Raw genomic sequence first — 25,533 nt, 5'->3', positions numbered from 1 at the left:
AATAAATAAATAAATAAATAAATTTTAAAAAGAGGTATTGTAGCCCACATTAAAACCTAATAGAACTAGTCCCAAAACACTATTCTTTTTTCAGAATTTTCTCTGTTATTTATCCTGCTAAAGACCATATTCTTATTCTTTCATATAAAAATACATAATTATTTTGTTAAGTTTCAAAGCTAGTATCTTTGGGGATATGATTTGTCTTTTGGTATTTTGTGTAGGTTTCTTTGTGTAGTCTGGCTCTCCTGGAACTCTCTACAGACCAGGCTGGCCTCGAACTCACAAAGATCCTCCCGCCTCTGCCTCCCAAGTGCTAGGATTAAAGGTGTGTGCCGCCATGGCCCAACTCTTAGGAAACAGTTTTTAGAACACATGGCACAAAAATTATAAAACATTATTGTATCACGTATAAGAAAAAAAGTGATTGAAATTACAGGGTAGTTTTGTAAAAGGTAAGATTACAAGGCAGCTCTTTCCCCAAGATCATCCATTTAGTGGGAATCTAATCGCTTTCGCGTGTCTCATGTAGCTTGGGACTGGCTGGGCTGCTTAGAAGCTGCAGATGTTCAGAACCATGCTTCCAAGATGAGAGACTATTCTGTGAACAGCAACAGGCTGAGGCAGGCATACGGAGTGGCAGCCCCCTCCCCTCCAGGACCTCGCTCTTCTTGAGCACTCAGGCCAAAACACAGAAGATCCTGCACTGGATGGACACAAATGTTTTGGATAAGCCTCTCAGAGCAAACATGGAGAACAGTGTGACAAGAGAAAGCCGTGCTTCTGCGGAAATACAGGATCATGCTAAGACTTCTAGAAGGAGCTGGGTAAAACGGGGTGCCTACCTGACTCCCGTTCTACAGAGCAGTCTGTGCAAAGGGGAGGGGTCCTGATTAGTTACAGGTGCTGTTTCTATGAATGTGCCTACTACCTAAGGTTAACTTTGGTTCTCAAAACTCATGCCGCAGTATTTCCCAGGCAGGTAGAGACCACAGATTCTTAATTCACCAGCTCGGGTGGAGCAGGTGTTCTCCCACTCCGCTCTCACACTACAAACTACCTCCTTTAAATTTATTTAAGGATTTTTTTTTTTTTTACATTTTTGTGCTTTTGGCTTACAATTTCACCTTTGAAAGAGTCTCCAAGCACTATCTAGTTTCCTAGCACAAGAAGACTGGGGTGTGTTAGATAAGGTTTTCTCCACTTAAAAAAAAAAGTATGACTTAGTGTAAACAGTTGAAATAATGTATTAATCTGCTAATGAAAATGCTGTGACCAGAGCTTTGCAGGATGCTAGTCCTGTGCCCAGGGCTCACAGAACACAGCAACCATGAACATCCACCCACTGAATGCCTAGCGACAACTCACACTGCAAAGCAACCCCTTCTATAGCAAGGTGAATGTTTTGGTCATTATTATATCTGCAAAGGCTCTGGCCCACATGGTGGAACAAAGAGGATATAAGATGTCATCTACGCTACACTCATTTACTAAGTCAGTAAACAAATGAGCAGCAGTCTTGGGGGAAAATAGCTCAAGAATAGAAAGGGCTGGGGTCCCATGAAGTGTGCTGAGAGGGAATGGTATGGACTAGAATACTGTGTACAGCAATCTCCTTCATCCATGGCGGAACGGCCCATGTTACACAGCAAGTCTGAAATCACAGAACGTACCGAACTCCATGCGTGCTGTTTTTGCTATCCATGAACACTCACCTAATGAATACACTCATTTAATGCCTTTATGAGCTAAGCATTTGTCAGATGACAAACAACGGTGAAGTTAACACAACCTCTTGTTTCCTCACAGTTCCACAGACTCACACTATAAACCTTGGCAACCTCAGCATATACTTTCTCTTTCCCTAACAAGTTCACATCTTTTACTGCCTTGTCCGTGGAGTCTCCTTAGTGCGTGCACATTGACGCCATGACTGTTTCATCACCTTTCAACCACTGTTTTAAAATGCTGGCTATTTGAATATGAGCACTGTGACGCCGCAATGGTTAGTCTGGCATCCCAGAGAGCGGCTCCAGTGACCAGGGAGCAGACAGTGTGTACCACATGGACACACAGGACAAAGGCCTTTGCGAGGCAGAGCAGCTGAACGGGAAGAGATTTTGAATCACAATGGTAAGCAACTGAAAACGTGTGATTACTTCTGGAGTCTCCTATGCAATATTTTTGGCCTGACATTAACAGATAACCAAAAAGAAATGTGGAAGAGAAAACCACAGATAAGGGAAGAGCAATGGATATAGAATCTTAAAGACAGAGGCTTTGAGGAAAATTTAGCCTCATTGCGCAGAAAGATGGGAAGTAATGACAGCTAATAGTTTTGAATATTTGTTATTAATTTGCACTTTGCCAGGCATTGGCCATGCTTCATATCACAACTTGCTAGGGTGGGTGGGTGACATTGCTATCCTTGTTCCACACAGGCTACATGACCTGTCCAAGGTCATATGTAGTGGAATAGGGCTCTGGCCCAGATTCGTTTGCCCAGTTACCTGTGTTCTTAATCACCTTCCATAAGGGGGAAAAGTGGGCTAAGTAAAGGTTATACACTTCTGAGTTTTGTCAGAACTTAAGCTAATGGAGACTTTGGAGATGTCTAATGGAAGCTAGCCCAAGTCACAGGCTCTCCCTAGAGAGAGCCATCCCTGGGAAAACAATGATGCAGTCAGAGGGGATCCTTCCCCCTGGGCTGGCAGCATCCCTGCCTTTGTTTGCTTCCAGAAGCAGCTGGGAGGACTCACATGTTACTCATGCTGGAATTAGTCTGGAGTCACTCTGTGGTCAGGCTGTGTCAGGCCTGTTAGATTACTCCAAGCCTCTGGACGAGCAGAGCTTCTGCAGCTGGCGGCTGTTTCTGGCTCCGGTTCCACACCTCTTGGCAGGTGGTTTGTGTGCCTTGCGGTGCTGACACTGGCTGTGACATACACAGGATGGAGGGGGCTGGGAAGCCGGGCAGAACAGAGCAAGCCCAAGCAGGGGCGGGAAGTGGAGTCTGTGGCTCTGAGGTACTTCCAAGACCGAGAAAAATGAAATTACAATTAATTCTCTGAGGGTTCTTTAGAACGCTTCTCCTTGGAGTCTTTCCTGCTGATGGAAAAGGACAGAGAATCCAGACAAACGGTGAAGTCAAACCTTTCTGTTCCAGTCTGTGCGTGCATAGTCATGTTAGGTGGATAAATTAGTGACAATACTAACATTTCCTTAATGTCTTCTACGGTCAAGCCCTGCTCTATGTGATGTCTGTAAGAAGTGACTCCTATTCTTTCCCACGTAACACCTTAATGTGGATGCTGTTACGGAGGAAGCTTTACAGATGAAGTTTCTTGTACTCAAAGCTAACAGCAGGTGCTTTAGGTTGAACTTTCGGCCCCAATTCTTCCACACTCTTTACATCCACGTACTTGGTTTAGCCTTTGCAGGGTCTAATATATTTCCTAGTCCTTGAGTTTAAGCTTGGCATGGCTATTAACAAGGCCATCTGAAATTGAGTTCTTAAGGAAATCTCACTTACCAGTTTCCACTTAACCCTCATGAGTTTCCAATATCATCAGGAAAATAAATACCCAACCTAACCTGCTAGCCCACAGAGGCGGTGTATGAGCTGAGCCATCCGAACAACCCACACCCAACACTAGCAGCAAGAAGCTGAGCTGCCCCAGCTGCTGCCACTTGCAGCAGAACCCCCTTGATGTACAAGCACATGCAGCCCAAGACACAGGTGAGGAATCAAATCCTAAATCAGTTTAGCCACTGAGTTTGGGACATAGCCTCTTACACAGTGCTAACCAATGGAACCATTAAGCAGCACTATGATTTCAAGCCAAACAACTGCACGGGACTTGTTTTAAGTGCTTATGTACTATATATACTGAAGTTTCTGTCCTGCCCAGTCCGGCAGGCGCTCAGTCCCAAAGAAACACACAGAGACCTACATTAATTATAAACTGGTTGGCCTATTAGCTCAGGCTTATTACTAACTAGCTCTTAAAACTTCAATTAATCCACAATTCTTGTCTGTGTTTAGGCATGTGTCCTGCTATCTTTTCTCAGTAAAACATTTACATCTTGCTTCCTCTGTGTCTGGCTTGCGACTGTGTCTCTGCCTTTCCTCTTCCTAGTATGGTCACCCTGCCTAGACTTCCTGCCTGGCTACTGGCCAATCAGCATTTTATTAAACCAATACAAGTAACAAATCTTCACGGTGTACAAGAGCATTACCCCACAGCAATGTCCTCCACACTCTCTCAAATGAAGACATTTAAACTCTCTCTCTCTCTAAGGGATTCAAGCAAAATGCTGAGCTCTCTGCATCTCTGTCGACATCTATCAAATGAACAGGCTGAACTGAATCAGCATTTCTTACAATGAAGAACATTAACACCACATGATTTCTAGCTTTTAAAAGGTTGGCCAGGTGCAGCAGCACACACCTGTAGAGTCAGGCGGCTTAGGCAGGAAGTGGACAAGCTCAGAAGTTTGGGGCTAGCATGGACACATTGGGAGTCAGTCTCTCTCTCTCTCTCTCTCTCTCTCTCTCTCTCTCTCTCTCTCTCTCTCTTTCTCTCTCCCCTTCCTTCCCTCCCCTCCCCCACTGCTCTTTCTATCTCTCTGTTTTGTAAAGGCAGTAACTAATAAAGTATTTCCGAGGATTCTAAATTTTCAGCAGTTAATTGTTGCCTGAGGGAAGACTCACAAGGCTCTGCCTACCCTGAAGAACTGTAGACAGCTCATGGTTGCTGGAGGAGAGAGAGATATCTTCTCCAATCATGTAATCACTGGCAAGTTGTTCATGCTCCTATAAAAATACCCTTGCCCAGGGTCCAGTAAGCAACCTAATTAAACTCATAGAGCCACAACCCCCTACCAAAGTACGTGAAAGTAAGAGGATTAATTGCCAAAAAAATTAAAAAGATCATTGGGGGTAGGGCAAGAGAGGCTAATGAGAGTGGACATGAGTCACATATAGTATACATATACATGCATGAAAATGCCAATTTGACTATTGTACTAGAGGACAGAGTGTCACACACACACACACACACACACACACACACCTCAAAAAGCCACCCATCCCTATTATGATGCATTCACAAACCTAAAAGAATTCCTTGCTTCAGAGGCAGTGGACAGTATCTGTTATGCGGCAGCCCCTCCCTACCTCCTTCAAACTCCTGCACAGCCTTCCATCATCCTGAGTCGATGATGGTAGAGAGAAGACCCTGGATCCTTCTCATGATCAGTCTAACCCCTAATCAAGCTCACAGAAAAACCTATGGAATTGGGGAGCTGCCAGACAGGAGACACCTCTCAGAAAGCAATCTACGCTTACCTGATATATTTTCTTAGTTCACAGCCCAACCCCTGTCCAGTCACTAAAAACATTTTGCAACAATGACACCTAATAGCCAGATTCTCTAGGTCTGCTCCTCCCCTGTTAATGCCTCCACCATTTTTCATCAAAGTTCTTCCCTTCTGGGCTCATCCTTTTAGGTGGGACCCTGTGTTTCCTCATCTGCCCATATTGCCCCTTGATGCAGGGGCTCCTGGACCTACACTGATCTTTTTTGCATATGAATACCTAATATTGATACGACATAGCCCATTGAACACTCACCTATACATAGACGTATGAGTACTCTAATTAAAACATTCTCCTAATCATAAATTCAACTTTAATGTGAGCGATTCTACTGTATAAAACATTCCGAGGAACAAATGCTCAGAACATTAAATCTAAAGCAAACCTGCTTAGTAAGCATGGCTCTGCCAGTACTTGTGTGAAACATATGCCTAGTGCTAAGAATATTTAAATAACAAATAAAGATAATAGGCAAAAAATAAAGCCAAAGCTCCAAATATAATAACAGAGGCAAGCATCCTATATCTGAAAGTTCCTAGGCACCAGATTGAAAGGTTCCCCAGTCAGCAGCCACTTCTGAACTTTGAGCAGGTTCAGGCACAAAGTAGCTCCTCCAGGGCCCATACACACTGCCCCCACTGCTCACCAGCTGTATTTTTCCTATGAAACTCTTAACTGATGATGGAGGAAGACCACAGTGGAACCATGCCCCTCCTTTTCATTCCCATGTGAGCCAGAGGGAGTATTGTTTCTTAAGACCCCTCAGTCAATGACAGCACCAGTCTTGTATGGCTGACCTGACCGTTCCTTCTGTACGATTCTGGCCCTTCACTCTCAGACCATGTGATTATATCCTGAATGACTGCCTTTGCCCTTGCCCCCCCCTTTTTTTGCCTCAATCTAAGGCAGGCCCCTAACTTATGCATGAAGATTAAGACGGATTTCTAGGAATAACAGGTGAGTTCAACCACTAATTTTGGATATGTCTGACAGGCAAAGAGGCTAGTCCAAGCAGAGGAAATGGTATATACATGTCTCAGTCAGGTTTCTGTGCTGTGATAAACACCATGACCAAGAGCAACTTGGGGAGGAGAGGGTTTGCTTCATATTTACACTTCAGTCCATCACTGAGGAAAATCAGGACAGGAACTCACAGTGGGAACTGAAGCAGAGGCCATGGAGAAACACTGTTTGCTGGCTTGCTCCGACTGTTTTCTTATAGCACCCAAGACCACCTGCCCAGGGGCAGAACTTCCCACCTTGGGCTGGGCCCTCTCACGTCAATCATTTATCAAAAGGCTCCACAGACTGGCCTGTAGGCCAATTGGAAAGGCTCCTTTTCCCAGATAGCTTTAACTCCTGTCAAGCTAACAAAAAAAAAAACAAAAACAAAAAAAAAAACAAAAAAAAAAAAAAAAACAAAAAAAAAAACCTACCCAACAAAATGCAAATGCACAAAGGTTTGAAGGTAAAGGTTTAGAAACTGAAAGGAACCCAGCAGGAATGAGCACAGCTCCATCATGTGAGGGACTGAGAGCCACATCAGGCTGATGCAGTGGGCAAAACTGGCACCAGAAGGATTTCAAACAACCTACTACAACCCCCTTCGTCCTCCTTGATTCTGAAGTTGGAGGTTCAGATAGAAAACTAGGAGGAGGATGAGATTCACCCGAGAAGAGCACTGTGTTCTCAGATGTAGGCGGTGGGACACAAGAATGGAGACAGAGAAAAAGGGGCAACTAGGAGGAGGAAGCGGGGAAACGTGAGCAGAGCAGAGGCAGCCACAAGCTTCATCACAAGTGAGGCCGATTGTCAGGGTGTGGCTCTCAGTGGTCACACTCTGGACCTACACACATAAAGTCCTAGGTTCAAAACCCCACAAGCAGAAAAAAATAGTGACAGAGTCTGCTTGAGTTCACCAGCTGTCAACTAGATAGAAACAGGCTGAGGGTAAGTGAGAGGAAGCCGACACTTACAAGTGAGAAGTCATCCCTAAGAGTCTCTGCTAAGCCAAGAGCCAGAGGACAGAAGAAGTTGGGGAAAGTAGTGGCTCCATCCTGCTGGCTGGATGAGTCACCAACAAGGAATTTCCCTACCTGACAATCCAGACTTTTCGCAGATGCCCAAGAACCCAGAGCTTTAAGCCCCTCTCTCCTTTTTTTTTCTGATAGAAGAGTGGTCTTAAGGCAGACAAAGAAGCCAGAGAGTCATCCCCATACATACATCAACAGATTAGCTGAGGAATGAAGGCCTGCTCGGAACAGACCAACATCAGGCGTCAGAAGAAGGTCCCGCTTTGGACGTGAAGCAGTTAAGAATATCTGATCATTTGGATGCTTAGCACACGCTGACACTGTAGCAAGTCCTGCTAAGTAGCTTTCCTTTGAAAACTTTCCCCAGACCACACATGAATGAATGCCAATAGCCTTGTCCGGGATGCAGCCTGAGGCGACCTGTCAGAAATCAGCCCAGAGGCATGTTGTAAGGATTGCTCTGCTTAGCTTTGTTTCCCGTCATTCCCAGGCACGTACGTGGTCATTAGGGATGCTTCACTTTCAGAAGACAGAAACCAGGTCAAGGTAGTCGTAGCAAATAACAAAACCCCACATTATCACAAGGGACAGGCATGGGTCTCTGGTCCCACAGCGCTGGACCCAGGCATTGAATACTATCAGTGCCTGTCATGGTTCTGTTCTGCTCACAGGTTAGTTCTCATCCAGATCACCGCTTCCCTGAGGGACCACAGACTCTGATCTTGGTGAAGAAAAAGAATGAACTTCTTACATTCAAAGTCCTTGTAAGGTCCCAGGCAAATTCCAAACTCCTATTGGGTTGTGCATCTTCCGAGTGAGCCAGCAGCTGTCCTTAGATGGAAAGGACACTCTGTGTCCAGTGACTGACAGCCCCCATACGAGTCACAGTGGGAAGGGATGACATCTTTTGAATGCAGATGTTAGGAAGTTCCAAATATTTGATATCTGCCACGCAGTTTAGATTTTGGCAAATAATTTAACCATGTGAGCCTTGGTTACCTCTGGGCTAAAAAACGAGTAACAACACCTACTAGACAAGATGTTAAAAGTTTCTTTAAAGTCCTTGGCACATAGGTGTTCACTCTACACTACTCACTTTTGTTATTCCTGGTAAGACTATTGTTTTGTTTTGGTTGGATTGGGTTGGGTTTTTTGTTTGGTTTTGTTTTGGATTGTTTTTGACATAGAGATCTGAATTTAAAGCCCATCCCAGATTCCCAGATGTCTAAAGCACTCCTGTCCCTAGGGCGGAGTCCTCTTTGGCTCCGCAGCCAGACGCCTTGTGCGAGCCAGGCCTGTGTGCCAAGGTTACGCTGGTTCACCATCTGATGGCCGCAGAGCAGCGAGTAGCTCCTGGGCCCCAGCAATGTCAATACTACCTTCCTGACTCCGCCTATTGTATCTAGAGGAAAGTGGCTGCTCATTGTCTTCCAGAGCTCCCCCCAGGAAGCATGATATCACCCTCTAACAAAAGCGGGAAAGCTGACAGATCTGTTGAGATGGGTGTGGCCACCACGCATGCCTCCCTGGTCAAGCCGTGACAGGCGGGGAGCAACCAGCAGCAGCCCACAACCTCCCTCAGCGCTAGGGACTCCTGTGACTGATCCTTGGATTGTCTCCATCTCTGTCACTTACACACCAAGTCAGTCCTAGAACCACAGAAGCTCACTCCCCATGATCAGCAGATGCACCAGAGAGTAAAGACTCTGCCCATCTGGCAGACCTTGATCCTTATCCCTACTCCCACAGCCATGGGGAGGGAACATGGTCAGACTCCTGAAGAAACAGGGGAGGCAGCCAGGTGCTTGCTCACAAGACTAAGCTCACAAGGCCTGAGTTCCGTCTCTAAGACTCACATTGTGGAAGGGGAGAATCAAACTCTGACCTCCTTATGTGCGCCATGGTGTATGACCAGGCGTGCGCGCGCGCGCGCGCGCGCGCACACACACACACACACACACACACACTAAATAAAATAAATCTTGGAGATGGAAGGAAGCAAGCATGACTCCATCTAAAACTCGTCATGTATTTGTGATGTAAGCTAAGGAAGAGCCTGGTCAGACTGGTGGGAACTGGGTTATCAGTTTAAAATACCAGAAACACGGGAGGCAGCTTTAGAAGTTGCCTTTCCTGGAGGCTGGGAGTAAAGCCAGATGATCTCTTGACCCCCTCCCAGATCTGGTTCGGCCAGGGCAGCTGCCTGGCTCTCTGTAAAGTAACTCATCTGTAGGCTAATGCCGCAGGCCTGGAGGCTGTCACCCTGGTACCTGCATCTTGGCTGTCCTCCCCCTGACAACTCCTCCTGTGGCCCGCGATTTCATAAAAGAGATCTGACAGGCGTTGTCCTTTCTACCATCCCCGGCTAGCTCTTTATAAAACCCTTCACTATCAAGATTTCTGTGTCTCCTTTGCCTAATTCTCTTCTTTTGACTTTCAGATCTCAAAAAAAAAAAAAAAGTTTTGCTCAATGTTTTCCTTCAAATGCAATCTCATCGTCAATATGTACAAAATTGTCATTGGCTCTACCTAGCCCTTCTTCCACCAGTTACTTCTGCCATGCTTCCCGTATTTCCCAGCAAACCTAATGGCACCACCTCTACGCAAACCAGAATGCTGCTCTCTTCTCCCCTATGCAACCAGTCACCAACCCCACATTTTCTTCTCCTAAGCCTCTTTCGAACTTCCTGTTCATCCCTGCAGCCTTCTTGCCTACGAGGCTGAGAAGCCATATTGGACCCAACCTACAGTCTCCACCATTTTAATCCGTCTTCCACACAACTATGACAGTGAATTTTCCAGAGCTTAAATCGGATGTGTTATAAGGGGACTATCACTCTGCTAAATTATAACATATAGAGAACAAAATCCAAGCTATTTAAAGTAGTCCCTAATGCCCTTCCCAGCCTGACTCCAATCTTAATACTTTACATTCCAACTCCACTCCACATCCTGCAGCCTGACCCGCAGTTTCATACCGGGCCAACCACCTTTTGGGTTGCTTCTGCTAACAGAAAGTCTTTGTTTTTCTTCTGAGTTTAAAATAATCTGGACCAGACATGGTAGCTTCCTCCCACCATCTCAGCACTGTGGAGGCAGAGACAGGAGGATCTCAAGTTAGCTGCCTGGCTACACAGAGTTATGAGTCAATCCAAGAGCCAAGTTACACAAGTTATGAGGAGACTGGTCTCCAAAACCTTTGCCTCTGCATAACTCATAAAAAATATTTGTGACTATTTAAAAGTTCTTAAAGAGAAAAAAAAAACCTCAACCTGCAAGTTTCCCAGTGTCATTTCTTTTCTTTTTTTTAAATAAGCAGTCAGTGAAGTCATCATAGTGGTTAACAACTTTTAATTAAATGTTTACTTACTTTTTATTATAATTTTAACTATTTATCATGCTGAAGACCAACCCCGGGACTATGTAAACTCTAAGCAAGGACTCTGCTACTAAGTTACACACCCAATCTTTTGTTTTTTGTAACAGGGTTTCTTTGTGTAGCTCAGGCTAGAGGTAAATGTTTTATGCAACCCAGTTCTGTTTTGAACTCATAATCCTCCTGTCTCTACCATCTAAATGATGGTATTAAAGATGCATGTGTCTACATGTTGTTAAAGAGTTGTGTTTAAGAGTTGTGGAATTAGCTCACTAATAGAGTGATTGCCTAACATGCATGAGACCTTGAATTTGATCCCCAGCAAAGCAAAAACCAAAAAGAAATATTTATAGAGAATTTAAATGTTGTGGTCTCATTTTGTATCACCAAATCTAATAAATACTTCTATCACCCTTGTAAATACGTTTATTTTGTATAAATTACAATTATATCATTTATCACAAAATCTTACAATTCATTGCCTATTTTCCCACTAAAATATGAGCTTTGTGAGGTGAAGAGGGGGGATGGGTCAACCTTGTTTATATTCCTAGTTTTCAGTGCTGACATGGCCCAAAGTAAGTCTTCAGTAAACCACCACTAACTGAGACCAAAGACATACAAATAGTGGATATCAAAAGGCTTGCAAAAATGTGTTAAATGTCTATCAAATAAAGCCTGTGTATATGCTATAGGAAGTATTCAACAATTATAAAATACCTAATACTAAGTAAAAGTCTAGCTAAACATCCTTTTTTGTGTTTATCCTTTATTTTTGATGCCCAAAGAAATAAATTTTCTTTTTACATAAAAATTAATCTTTTAAGATAACAATAACTATTACTTTCATTGTTTATGAACTTGCTCTATTATAAATAGTGTTTGAATGTGGCTTCAACACTGTCTACAACGTTCCTTTTTTTTTTTTTCCAGGTCTACTATAGAGTACCAAGTGTTCCTTACCACAACTGTTAAAATCTATTTAGTTAAAAAAAAAATCACTAAAAGCTGAATGAATGCACTAATAGTAATAGAAAATGAATGGCATCAGCTGTAAAAGATTTTAATAATCGAATTGAGTTAAATCTACTTGCCCCAATCTCAAAGAGACATCTATGGTCTGTATGGGATTAGGAGAAAAACATGAAAAGGAAGAACTACCTAGGGAAAGTTGCAGTGTTTGCAGGGTCAGGGGGTTAAAAATGCTATTTCTGTGGGGTTGGAGAGATGGTTGGCAGTTAAAGCATCTCGTCCTAAGGACCCAGGTAGAGTCCTAGCACCCATATACTGGGTCACAACCATCCATAAGTTCCAAGGGATCCAGTGCCCTCTTCTGTGCCCACTGGCACTAGGTACACACATAGTACACAGATATGCATGCAGCCAAGCAACCCATACAAAATCTAATATTTTAATTTTAAATTGTTGTTTCTAAATGGGTAAGATTCCACAGGCAAGAGCCAAAACAAAAGGATGGGTAGTTTTTGTTGCTATTGTTGTTTTTAATAATTTAGCTTCATTTCATGTGTATGTGTCAGATCCCCTGGAGTTACAGATAGTTATGAGCTGCTCTGTGGCTGCTGGGAATCAAACCTGGGTCCTCTGGAACCACTCAGCCAGCTCTACAGCCCCAGGATGTGTAGATTTTGAAGGAGGTCTTGCTATGTTCCATAAACAGGGATAACTGGATGGAACCTTGAGGGGTCATGTGGGAAAAGACTATAAGTGATGAGAGCTTCACCTAGATGCTGGAAGAGATGACATCACTGTTGCTTCACTCAGTGATGCTTGTGGCAGACTTCTCCTTTGGTTAAACAGGTTTCATTGAGGTAGGTCTTACTAAGCACTTGACATGCAGAGTCATATTTGTAACTATAGCAACCCGGAGAAATGGATATTCTCATCCAAAAAGACGAATGATTAGTGTGATGTCGTTATCTATTTGAGCTTTGATGTTATATAACTCAAATATGTGATTCCTCATCTATATTTTAAACTGTGACATCTTCCCTGTCAATTGGTTGTCAAGTTTCTCTGTGTCTTTGGTGTTTAATGGGTACACTCTACGCAGCACATTGAGCCAATACCATTTCTCATTTGCACCTAATTTAGGCATCATATTTCACATAAGCAGAGCTCCTATTAATTTTGTGTCTTATCAAGACCTACTTATGATTCTCAAGAATTTTAAACTAACCACTTCTCTCCAACAATCAACATTCATAATTTGTTTTTAACTCAAATAACAAATATTTAACTATTTTTGAAACAGTATCTTCTGCTTTGGGCCAACCCTTCCAACCTGTGGGTTGCAACCCCACTAGCAAACCTCTATCTTCAAAAATATTTACATTATAATTTATAACAGTAGCAAAGGTGCAGCTATGAAGCAGCAACAGAAATAATTTTATGGTCGGAGTGAAGAACTGTGTTAAAGGTTTGCAGCAGCAGGAAGGTTGAGAACCACTGGTCTACAGGACGCAGCTTAATCTTTTGAGAGGGAATTGAACAACTCTTTTCCTGCTGGACAGACATCTTAGAAGATTTGGACTCTTCCCGGAAGTTCCTCAGGGCTGGACTGAGGGAAGTGCTAACAACAGCAATGGCTGGAAAGGAACATCTCTGAAGAAGGCCAGCTCTTCCTTTGGAAAACAACTCCAAGAGGTGTCCTGATCCCAAGCCCAAAGGAGGAGGCGCCACCTGGGTCCACTTTCCTGACCTAACTTTTGCATTTCCTCTACCACCCCAGACAACAGCGTTGCTATCTCCGAACCCAGTTGTTTAAAATGTCAGACAGGACAGGAAAGATAGCTTAAGATGTGTGACCTAAAGACTTCAGATTTCCCACCAGTGTAAATCATGTGAGACATTTATGATCAAACAGAAAGGTGATTTTTTTTTAAGTGCATTTAGCTCTTTAGAGCAAGCAGCTAGGTTTGATGAGATAGTGAATTAAGAAGTGGGCAATATTACTAAGTTATAAGAACTTATTTGCAAGCTGAATTTGGCAATAATTCTCAAGTAGAGGGAGCAAACTCCAGAATCTTGAGTTGTTGAGCTACAGCCCTCTTTGAGGTTATGTGTTAGCAGGCTGCTTTGCCATGCAGAGCAATCTTTATTCAAGCAAATATAGACTCTTTATTTTTCAATTATGTTTGTCCCCCCCCCAAAAAAAGGAACATGAGGTCACCAAGCAGACCACAAATGTATTAGCCCCACATCTCTTGCCACATTAATGAGGTCTACTCTTAGAGACTGGCTTGAATTAGGGACTCCTGTGGCTATTGCTGTGGTCACCAAGCCTTAACAGTCACGTTCATGGAGGCTTAGAATCGGAATGAAAATTAGGAATCAGTACAGACCTTCCCCAGAAACTAACCTTTCTGTATTCTACCTTCTACCAAGAGCATGGTCTCCTCCTGCTTGTCACCTTCCCGCCAGAAATTCCTTTCAAGGAACTAAAGTCAAGCAGCAATGAGACAACTATTTTGGTCACAGAATTTTTCTGTTTGATTTTATGACAATCTTTCTAAACTTTTATTTCAAAATGCCATAATAAAGTCACTTAAGGGGAAATAGTAAGTTAAAATCAGGTGTATTTATGTGTGTGTGTGTGTGTGCACGTACGCATACTACCATTTTATTTAACTTAAAACTACATCAGAGCAAAAGCTGGTACCTGGGCTTTGTACTATTATAATCTCTGGTGTAAATCAGTTCTAGATTATGTCACCAATAAATCTGACACTTGGAAAGCAAAAGTAGACATTCTTGATAATTTTTTTTTTCGAGACAGGGTTTCTCTGTGGCTTTGGAGCCTGTCCTGGAACTAGCTCTGTAGACCAGGCTGGTCTCGAACTCACAGAGATCCGCCTGCCTCTGCCTCCCGAGTGCTGGGATTAAAGGTGTGTGCCACCACCGCCCGGCCTTGATAATTTATTTTAAAGACATAATAATGGAGAAATAAACCTATTTCTACATTAACATTAATAGTAATATAGATATGTAGTAGCTTATACTAGTTATAAATTACTATATAAGTAGTTGACACCATCGTAGATACTCATTCCTTTTGGTAATTTGTGTTACTCTTAAAATATTACATTTCTGATACATTGATTGTTGAAATAAAATTTAAGAACTAGTTGTAAGGCAAATTATGCATCATTATGTTATAACAAAACATTTAAGCATATAGAGAAATACAAAAATAACATCACAAGCATTTCTATCCAATTCTATTGCTATATAAAATCCTCACCAGTAAGTTTGGTAAAATTTCCCAAACTCATTTCCTGTGTTAATTCCATTTTCATTATAATAATTAGACTATTTTCAAACCCACTAGGGAGGAACCCATGGCAATAATGCATCTGTGATCTGCAATTTGGGTCCTGAGGTTTCTCCAGCATGCTTTGCATATGCTGGGTGAGTTACAAGGCTCCCTACTGTGTAGCTTCTGTGATACACACACAAAACCCAAGCTTATTCTTACCAGCTCTTCCCTGTGGCCACTGCAGGATTTGGTAAAGTCCTGAATCCAGCGACCTTGGTAAATGCTAAGTTTTAGTTAGATCGCGCTGTTCTTTATTCAATGTGAAACATCAAAAAGACTAAAGTCAGTGGTGTAGCCCTAATTTCCCTGACTCCTACCTAAAAGAAAGAAAAGCCTTGAATTGGAATTAGTGTGATTGAAATGAACACAGATATGAAATTTTAACATAAAAACACTTTTTGTTTTTATTTAATAATAACAATCTGTACTCTGATAGGTAAGAATTTTGTTGCTACAAAAAAAACTTTCTTTGAAGTAATTACAACCTTATTTTTGCTGTTATCGATAAAGAAACACACCAGAATGAGAGGCAAGAAAGAACACACCTAAATAAGCAGAGCCCTTCAAATAAGGTAGCTACTCCGTCCTGGAAGGGGCCATGACAACCCAGGAGGCAGCATCCACAAGGGATGGCTAGGAAACCCAACTCATGCCGCCCGCGGGGAATCCGAACTCCAGCCTTTACGTGTGTAAACTGGAGAGTCACAGAAAAGCAGTGTCAGCATCACCAAAATAAACGTTTGGTGAGAGAGAAAGCTGAGCAGTCATTGTGTTTTAAAATATGACATACAAGTAAATAAATAAATAAACATTGAGCCAAAACTTACCAGAAAGGAGCAAGCTGACCCCACAGAGAACTAAGCCGGCTAAAGAGTCCATACTTCCCCAGATTTCCCCATCCAGCGTCCAGAGATGAGCATGAGGTCCCTGGGAGCCTTTCAAAAACCCACAACTTTGTGACTTCCCACTCGCATCGTCTGCTTGCTCTTGTTTACAAGTCGGAGGCAAGAAGGAATCGCACAGAAGCAGGCGGTAACAGTCTCATTTCTGTCTGAGCGCAGGGAGTTTTAAGTTCCTTTTTCCTGTTTCCTTTGTAGATTAGGATGGGAAAGGCTGTATCTTAAAGGCACTTGGTATCAGCAGGACTGCGGGCACTGCGAGCCCTATCCATCTTGCCCTTCATCCAAACACTTATCTTTCCTGCTTCTGCTCCTGCCTTGCCTGGATTGTGGAGCAGAGGGATCTTTGTTACAAGTGAGGTCCTGGTCAGCGTTTTCAGGAACAATAGGGGTATCCTCTCATAGGCCAGGAATTGAATAACAAGCCCTCCACCTATGTATGGTATGCGATGAGGACCAGCCCTTCTCGGACTGAGCAGTTCTCTGGGGTGCACTCGGGATCCCTGACAGACGGGGCCTGGGGGATCCGCATTTGCTCTGTGTTTGAGTTTAACTCACGGAGTGTGAATTGGGCAAAGAAGCTTCCTGTGATGAGGAATCATAACCTGGAAAGCAATCAATTTGAGTGAGCAGGGCTGAGGTCAGCTCTCAGTGTAGCCACGGGAGACTAGATTCCACAACCATTAGCCTATTTTCTTACACCCGGTCGGCTTGTTTGTTGGCCCCAGCCCAAATATACGCATGCTACTGGCTACAGCTTTAATTTTTATTAGCATTTCATTTGAGGGTGATCTAATTTATTGCAGAACTTGGCATGGGAAGATTTTAGGAACGTGAATAATTTCATGGTTATTGGCAGACAGTATTTCAGAAGCAGATTGAGAGAGGCATTTACTCTATAGCCTTGGTAAGCCGGAAACAAACTCTATAGCCCAAACTAGCCTTGAACGCATGATGCTCCTTCCTCAGCTTTTTGAGTGTTGAGATTGCAACTGTAAACCCCACTCCTGGATTAGTCCAGATCTTTGAAAAATATCAGGTAGATAAGATAGCTCAGCAGGTAAAGTCATACCTGAGTTTAATCCAAAGCCCATATGATGGAAAGACAGAGACCTAGAAATGTGTACCTCATATGTGACCACATACATACATACATACATAGAAAATATAAACAAAAATTAAGGTATTAAGGTTTGTTATAAAGAGCAAACAGAAGTGATTATGTCTGTAGGAGCAGTCTATGGGTCAAAATCTCTCCCTGAAGGATAAAGCAAGCATCCCACTTCACCTGACTTTGCACGAAGACTTGCCCCTCCCTTTCCCATGAGCCACAAGAAGAGACCAAGCTGCTGGTCTTGACTGATTTCTGCCCTAGGTGTGATCATTTCAGAAATGATCTTTAGTGTCCACAGTGCTTCCGACCTGAGGGGGGAGATTGCTTAGCTCTGTCCTCAAGCACCCCCGAGTCCTCTCAAACACTGATTCAACCTTAACAGTTTGCTAGCTGTTCCTGAGGGCCAGGAATGCTTCCAGCCTGAGGGGTGGATGGTTGAGTTCAGTCCTCGGGCACATCTGAGGCAGACACTGGCTAAACTAATCACTCAACTTTTCTATTTGAGGGAGTAAAACTTAACTCTGTTGGTACAGAGAGGGGGCGAAACTTAACTCTCTGGGGCAAGTGAAAAGGGGGAAAAACACGCACACAACTTTAGGGTCTATCATCTTCTCTCATCTCTTTATTTCTTTTATTACCTCTCTCCAGATGTATCCCTTCTGTACCGCTCTTGATACTTCCTTCTAACTATCCTTCTACATCTCTCCTGGTATTTTCCTTCTCCAGAAAAATCTTTCAAGCAATATAAAGATTATAATGTGGTTATATCCGATTTTTCAAGTCAGTGATTAGTGATTACAAAGAATACATGTAAAAAGGCAACATGTTTCCCATTTCCCTTACGTGATTAGAGATTTTATGTATTACAAGTGAAAAATTATTTTCAAGAACCCACATACATTCATGTCCAAGTAAGTTGTTATTGATTAACAAAGTGTAAGCAAGCAAGGTATTTTTCTCAGCCAGTTCTTTTACTGGCAGGCTGCATTTTGCGGTTACAAGGATAGGATCAATCATTTTATTATTTATCTTAAAAGGTAATCTTATACAAATTCTTACAGGAATCACAAATCTAAACTTTTATATATGAAAAACAACCAGTCAGCTCTACTTTAAATCCTCAGAGTGCATATCCACTCAACAGTTTTTTATATCAGGAAACCGAGGGCAGAAATGGGTACAAGGAATTAATCATCACCTTTGATCACCAACCCATCCCAGCCAGAAACGTACGTCAGCCAGAAATAGCCAGGCTGCCATTGTTCCTGCTCCCAGAGTCCCTTGTTCAACTATTAAAACTGTGTCTTTCTAAAATTTAAATTGTTCCCCAAGATTTTCTACCTCAAAGTCATTAACAGAAACATCTTAACCTAACCTTAAGTCATTATTCAAGGCTCTGTTTCAGCTATGATGCACACAGAAACCCTGTACACATCTCTCAATATTAAGGTTAAAAGAACCCAAGCAAGCTTAGCTTCTGGGGCTCAATTGTTTTTTTTTTTTAATCATTAACCTAAACCACAGTCTACACAGCTCCTCAAGGAAAACTCTTAAGTCCTAGCTGCACGACACTTCCTTGTTTTTATTTTCTATCCTCTGCAGTCCCTGCTTTATCAGGGGTGGGGACAATGCTATGTCCTGCTTTTTACCTATATTAAGTTTCCACTAAACTAACTTCTATCACAATCCCTTAATATAATTATTTAAAACCCTCAATCATCAAAATCCTATTTAAGCAGACACTATTATTGTATAAAATCATTGCTTCAGTTAAACAGTATAGTGTAAGAGGAAATCAACTTCATGATAATCCACAGGTAAAAATGCCCAGTAGAATGGGATATTTACATGAGATAATCACACTGCATTAAAGGCAGTGGGGATCCCCCCACCTTTCCCCACCCCATCACCCATTCACACCACGCCAGATACCAGAGAAAAATGGCAGCAACAAACAAGTAAAGACACGGCAGAAGCAAGAGACATTCTGGAGCCGAAGCCCTCAGGGGCCTTGCCAATCCGAGATTCACTCATCAGTGAAACTCGCATTCTGGCATGCCAATCTCCTGAAGTCAATTGCCACCTGCCCCTCCTCTGACATGGCCACAGCCAGCTCGGACATAAGAATCTGAGTGCTGTTATCCCTTTTTAGCACCTTTTAAATGGCAATAATATCTCCTTCATGGAGCTCTGCAGCCCTGACTGACTTGAAACTTGTATTGTTATAGCTAGCCTGCAATCACCCATCTTGGGGGTTTCCCAAATGCTGAGGCCAGAGGTGTGAGCTGCCATGCCGTTCTGTTCTCCATAGGTGTTTTAAGATCAAATATTTGGGAAAACAGCAGTGAAATAAGTGACACAAACACTTTGGAATGGATTGAGTTCAAGGTCATCTTTGACTACAGAGTGAATTCATCCTACGCTACAAGATGCCCTGCCTCAAAAATGGAAATAATCATATTAATATGCAGAATTGTCTGGCACTGTGACTGAATTTTGTTAGATTTAAGTATGTTTCTTTTCATCTTTCCAATCTGTTCTTAGTTAAGTCCAAAGAGCTCTGCCAAAAAGGCATTCTCTACAATTCCTAAGAAAGTTCTGTTTTGGAAATATAAAATAGACTCGGAATCCGACTTATTGGGTTCTAATCCCAGCTCTGCTGTAGTCATTTCCGAGTCATCCTGTGTCTTTAATCTATCATCTTATAAGGATGAAATTATTAAATCAATGGTCCCACTTTCGGCATTGCCAGGCTGGGACCAGACTCTTTCATCTGGGCTGTTCTTCGTGCCAATGTCACAGTGAAAGCCTGTGGTCTGGATTTTTTTCTTTGTCCATTTGATTTCTGGTAAAACTGGGAAGGGGATGAGACAGTCTCACACCATAGCTCAAACAGGGCTGAGGCTCATGACAATCCTCTTGCCTCAATCTGTCAAGTGCCAGGATTATAGGCACAAGTTACCACACCCGGCTAATGTGCTCTGTGTAAGAACATGGCGGCTGAGGCTTTCTGAAGTCCACCAGGCTCAAGCCACATGAGGCAGTAATGGAAGGTCTTTGAGACCGTTTCCAAGCACCTACATTCGCAGACAAGCTTTCCTTATGCTCGGTGACCACACAGGTGGTCTCTGTTGCTCACAGCCTCCTCAGGTAGCTATTTTCTTTTTTGGTTAATTTTTATTTGAGAAAGGGCCTTGTTAAGCAGACTAGGCTGGACTGGGATTCATGATCTTCTGCCTCAGCCTCAGTGTTGACATTATGGACATAATGAATGATGCGTGAACATTCTCAGAAACGATCTTTAGAAAGTGAATGTGGTCATCATTTCCGCATCTTCATCCCTGAGGAGCCTTGCTGTTGAGAGGGCATCAACTGTGCCCTCAGCCGCTCCATCTGCTGGAATGGTTGCCCTCACCTGGCCATTTGTCTTCTAGCTCTCAGCCTCTAAACCACCAGTCCTTAACCTCCCTAACACCGACCCTTTTAAACAGTTCTTCATGGTGTGATGATCCCTAACCATAAAGTTAACGTCAGTGATACTTCATAACTGTAATGCTGCTACTTTTAGTAACCATAATGTAAATATTTTTGGAGATAGAGGTTTGTCTACTCTAAACTTTAGTGTCTACTGGGCCTTTGAAGACCACCCCATCTCAATTAGGTCTCCACAATGGTTTGCTCTATTCCTCTTCGTCTCTTTCATGGTACTAATCATACACTCGTGTCTATCTTTTTGATGTCTTCCTGTGCCCCCTAATTGACTGCGTCATCCACAAAACTGGGAACATACCTAATTTCTTTGCCACTAAATCTCCAAGACAGAGCACAGTGAGCAACATATAGTGGGTCTTTTGTAATTTAGGTTTCATTATGACATATTCAAACAGAACCAGTTTTTGTTAATTCTCTTTCCTCCCACCTTTATCCTATTTCCATGGCTCCATCTTGTATCCTTCTATCTCCCTTCACAGTAAGTCTTACAGAAATATCCAGGGAGCTGAAAAAAATTAAGGTGCCACCATTGTTACTCATATGTGCACGTCAAGAAAAGGGCAGAGAAAAATGTAGAGCTCAATAAAAATAAATAAATAAATAAATAAATAACAAGAAAAGTGCTTTGAAGCCAGGCAAGACCAGGCTTTCTTTGCCATATCTGCAATATACTCTCTGTGTGATGTGGCTGCTCCCATTCAGGTGTCTCAACTTCAGACTCCACATCTTTGAAATGGGAAAAATAATCATTTGTATAAATACATATTGAATAAAAGCACTTTAACAGCTTCCTGCTCTACCCACAACCACTACCACCTCTGGATTGTTTTATGATATTTGCAAGCAAAAATAAAAACTCTGCTCTAAAATTTATGTTCTATTGTTATTATTGATAATAATCAAAACCAGGAAACAGCCTGAGGAACAACAAAATGTATACCTATCCTAGTACAGGCTAAAGTGCCCAAGTGTTAGACTACAAGGTGGAGCTGATGACCAGGGAGGGGCGAAGGTGTTAGGGTATGCTGATTAAGAACTGGTGAGAACAAGTTGAAGTGTTTACAAGTTCACACGAATATAGCAAACATGAGGACCTGTATTAAAGGGTCTCACCATTAGGGAGGTTGGGAACCACTGTGCTAAAGCAATGAGAAAATACATGAAAGAAGCCAAAAGGGAGTCCTTGCAGCTGCTGAGCCTTGGCAGTAGATGTATTTAAAACCCTCGCTGGCAAAACGGGTTGAATACAAGTGACCCTTGCCTACAGGTACCGAGTGGTCAGATCAGGTGTCCGTGACTTGTACCATAGCCCAGGCATTCTGCTTTCTGCTGCTCAGTGGCACTGAGCCTTCACGTCATCCCCTCTGACTTCTTCCAGGCGTCCATGAAGCTTTCTGTGAACCTGCTGTTCTTAACACTTAGCAGCAGAGGAAGGGCCCTCAACAATTGAGCCCTGGCCTTCAGCCAGGCCAGCACAGCTGAAGCGGCAACACCCACTCTGGGGGACGGCTGTGGAAAATACCTAACCCTCTCCCCACCGCTTTCCTGAAACCCTGTCAGGGGCCGTTTTTCCTTTCCTTTCTCTTTCTGTTTTACTAATTCCTTTCTTTGTTGTAAGCATCTAACTGGTAAGTGGACAATAAGTCCTTAGAAGAAGAGACACACAGTAGCTGATACCGTCTGCTTTTGAAGTCCGTAATTATACAAGCACTGGCAATGCATCATAACAGGAAGGTTAAAGAACAAAACCAAGCATTGTGTGACTAAATGCCTTGAGTGGTACCGGCAACAAGAGGTTCCGTAGCTCTTTGCTTTGGTACCCTTTGGGCCATAAATCACCCGTTAGCATGTCTTTTTTTTTGTTTTTTTTTTAATCCTCCTAATATTTTCTAGGCATAGGTGGCATCTTCTCAGATACACTTAAGTCCCTTAAGGCCCGAGCTATGTACTTTATTTCTGATGAACCTGTGTTGTTAAAGCAAAGAGGGACCAGAATACCCTCAACTATTAGGAGAAAGAAAGCGTCAAAAATTAGCCAGGCTTCATTGAGCAAGCTGTGGTCCCAGCTACTCTGGAGGATCACAACTTCAAAGCATACCTGGGCTGCGGAGTGAGCTCAGAGCTAGCACTGGAGGCTTAGTGAGATCCTACTTGAAAATAAACACTGCTAAGGAGGGGGAAGGAAGGAAGTGAGGAGGCAACAGTGTTTGCAGTGGTAGCCCTGGCATGGGATGGGATATAGCTCGGTGGTAGAACCCTTCCCGTGTTCATAGTGGCCTTTGGTTCAATTCCTAGTAAAGAAAAACGGAAGGAAGGAACAAACGAACGAATGAACGAAGGAAACCTCAAGCAGAGGATGTAGTTTGGTGGCAGAGCTCTTGCCTAACATGTACTATCCCTGGGGGGGGTCAATCTTTAGCATAAGAAGAGAAAATACAATAAAAATACAATGGGGAGGGAGCAAATCCTGATATTTTCTTTTTTTGAAAAAAAGCTTTAAAATAAATATAAACAAAAGGAAAAGGTGAACTTCTACTCATCTTTGAGTTCAGATGTCCCCTTATCGGTGAGCCATTCCTGCAGCAGTAACTGATGGTATACCAAACCACTCCAATACTGAACTACATCTGCCCAGTTCATCCACCTTGTAGCCAGCTGACATGTGCTTCTTTTGAGTGCATGTCTTTCCTGATGGGTCTCATTTCTCTGTTGTGAACTCCAGTTGCCCTGCGTCATTCTGTCTCAGCCGGCCTCCTGTGTCCACACTAAAATGTGAGTTGTTTAGCTAACCCAGTTTCAGACACGAAGATCAAGAAGGACGAAGCCCCAGACCTCTCGTCTGCTAGCAAGTCAGCTTGCCTTTTTATGTGGCAGGGTCAGAAATCTGAGAATGAGTGAAAATAAGAAAGTTTCCTTGAAGCATAGGCTAAACATTGGTACACCATTGCTTCTGAAACATTCCTTTAGTGAACCACACAGCTAAAACTAGATCCAAAGCAGAAAAATGGATTTACCCTCTGCCCCACACCCAACCCTCACTGTTGAAGACCAAATTCAGGGCCTTGAGCAAGCGAGGCAAGTGTTTTGCTACTGAGCTATATCTCCAGCCCCTTGACTGTTGGATATGAGGACTTACAGAGTCATGATACAATGAAAGCCAATCAGGTAAAAGTAAGAACACTGATTACTTCTTAAAGTCATATTCGTTCAGATTTAATTCATATATAGTAATATCACTGCTGTTGAAAATTCAAGTAAAAAGCACATACAATAGAGTTGACCATCATAACTACTTTAAGTATCCAAGCACATGATGCTAATCATACTTACATTGCTGAGCCACAGATTTTAGGATTTTTCAACATGTCTATCTGTGATTGGCTATTCTTTTTACCATGAAGATCATTAACCCCATCCATTTTGCTGCACATGGCAAGGTTTTATAATTTGTTATTATTATTTATTATATGTATCTATATATTACAAATTCTTCATTCTATTATCCTTTTGATAGGCACCTGGGGTGATTTCCTTTCTTAGGCATTGTGAATACTGTTGCAGTAAACCTGAATTAAGGAATCTCTTCTCTATGCTGATTTCATTTATTTGGGTATTGTGCTGGCTAGTTTTGACATACTGGTGTCATCTGGGAAGAGAAAGCATTAATTAAGAAAATGCTTCTAGAGGTTTCCTGGGGGGCGGGCATTTTGTTGATTAGTGATTTATATAGGAGGACCCAGCTTATTGTGGTTGGTGCCACCCCTGGTCAGAGGGTCCTGTGTTGTTTAAGAAAGCAGGTTGGGCAAACCATGAGCAGCAAATCAGTAAGCAGCATCCTCCATGGTCTCTGCACCAGTTCCTGCCTCCAGGTTCCTGTCTTGAGTTTCTGTTCTGACTTCCGTGGGTGATGGACGACAAGCTGTAAGATGAAATAAACCCTTTCCTTCCTAAGTTGTTTATGGTCATGGTGTTTGATCACAGCGATAGAAAGCAAACTAAGGCAGGTATATACACAAGATGGGCTACCTGGATCATATGGAAGTCTTAATTGTACTTTTTTGAGGGACCTCCTTATAAGCTTCCCCAGTGGCTCTACTAAACCACCTTCCTACCAATAATATACTGAGTCCTTTTTCCTCCGTAGCCTTGCCAGGATTTGTTACTTGCTCAACATCGTTTCAGTTGTTTGTGTTTTCCTGTGTCCTTCTGTTTGTTTTGAAATTAATCTGTTGTTTTCCAGTCTATTTAAGGGGAAACATGATGGTAATTGGCAGCATCTCTTTAACATAATCGTATAATGCTATACGTCAAGATGGTGGCCTAATGAAGACCTGAACAAGGATGACGCCATTTGACATCCTAACACGGAAGGAGAATCTCATGGGGTCCCAACTCATAGACAAAGAGTTATAGGTAACTCTATAAGTGTTATAGGGATGCTGAGAGTGAGAGATATGTTTTTCCCTGGGAAAAGCTCCACAATTAGTTATTCAGTACCAAATTAGCAGTCCTAAAGTCATATGTTTATACAGACTGAGCAAGTTTTGTGTGTGTGTGTGTGTGTGTGTGTTCATGTACAAAATGAAAGGGAAATGGGGAAATAATGTAACTATGCTTTAATTTTTATTTTAATTTTTTTAAATTTATTTATATATTAAAGATTTCTGTCTCTTCCCTGCCACCGCCTCCCATTTCCCTCCGCCTCCCCTAATCAAGTCCCCCTCCCTCGTCAGCCCAAAGAGCAATCAGGGTTCCCTGACCTGTGGGAAGTCCAAGGACCACTCACCTCCATCCAGGTCTAGTAAGGTGAACATCTAAACTGCCTAGGCTCCCCCAAAGCCAGTACGTGCAGTAGGATCAAAAACCCATTGCCATTGTTCTTGAGTTCTCAGTAGTCCTCATTGTC

The 25,533-nt window shown here is 42.7% G+C and overlaps 1 protein-coding gene across 2 annotated transcripts in view; it reads right to left on the bottom strand.

Annotated features, from left to right (window-relative positions):
• The window catches only part of Tek (TEK receptor tyrosine kinase), a 104,513-nt gene extending 88,112 nt beyond the window's left edge, over positions 1–16,401 (bottom strand). For both annotated transcript variants that reach the window (XM_005352740.3, XM_005352741.3), the window contains exon 1: positions 15,950–16,401. In XM_005352740.3, the coding sequence (XP_005352797.1) occupies positions 15,950–16,001 (52 nt within the window). In that variant the 5' untranslated portion in view covers positions 16,002–16,401. The remainder of the gene's footprint in view (positions 1–15,949) is intronic.
• Between the last annotated feature and the right edge of the window lie 9,132 nt (positions 16,402–25,533).

The sequence above is a fragment of the Microtus ochrogaster genome, chromosome 10, assembly GCF_000317375.1.
Source record: "Microtus ochrogaster isolate Prairie Vole_2 chromosome 10, MicOch1.0, whole genome shotgun sequence".
Taxonomy (NCBI): domain Eukaryota; kingdom Metazoa; phylum Chordata; class Mammalia; order Rodentia; family Cricetidae; genus Microtus; species Microtus ochrogaster.
The sequence above is the reverse complement of the archived record's forward strand: the minus strand, read 5'-3'. Positions and strand labels throughout refer to the sequence as shown.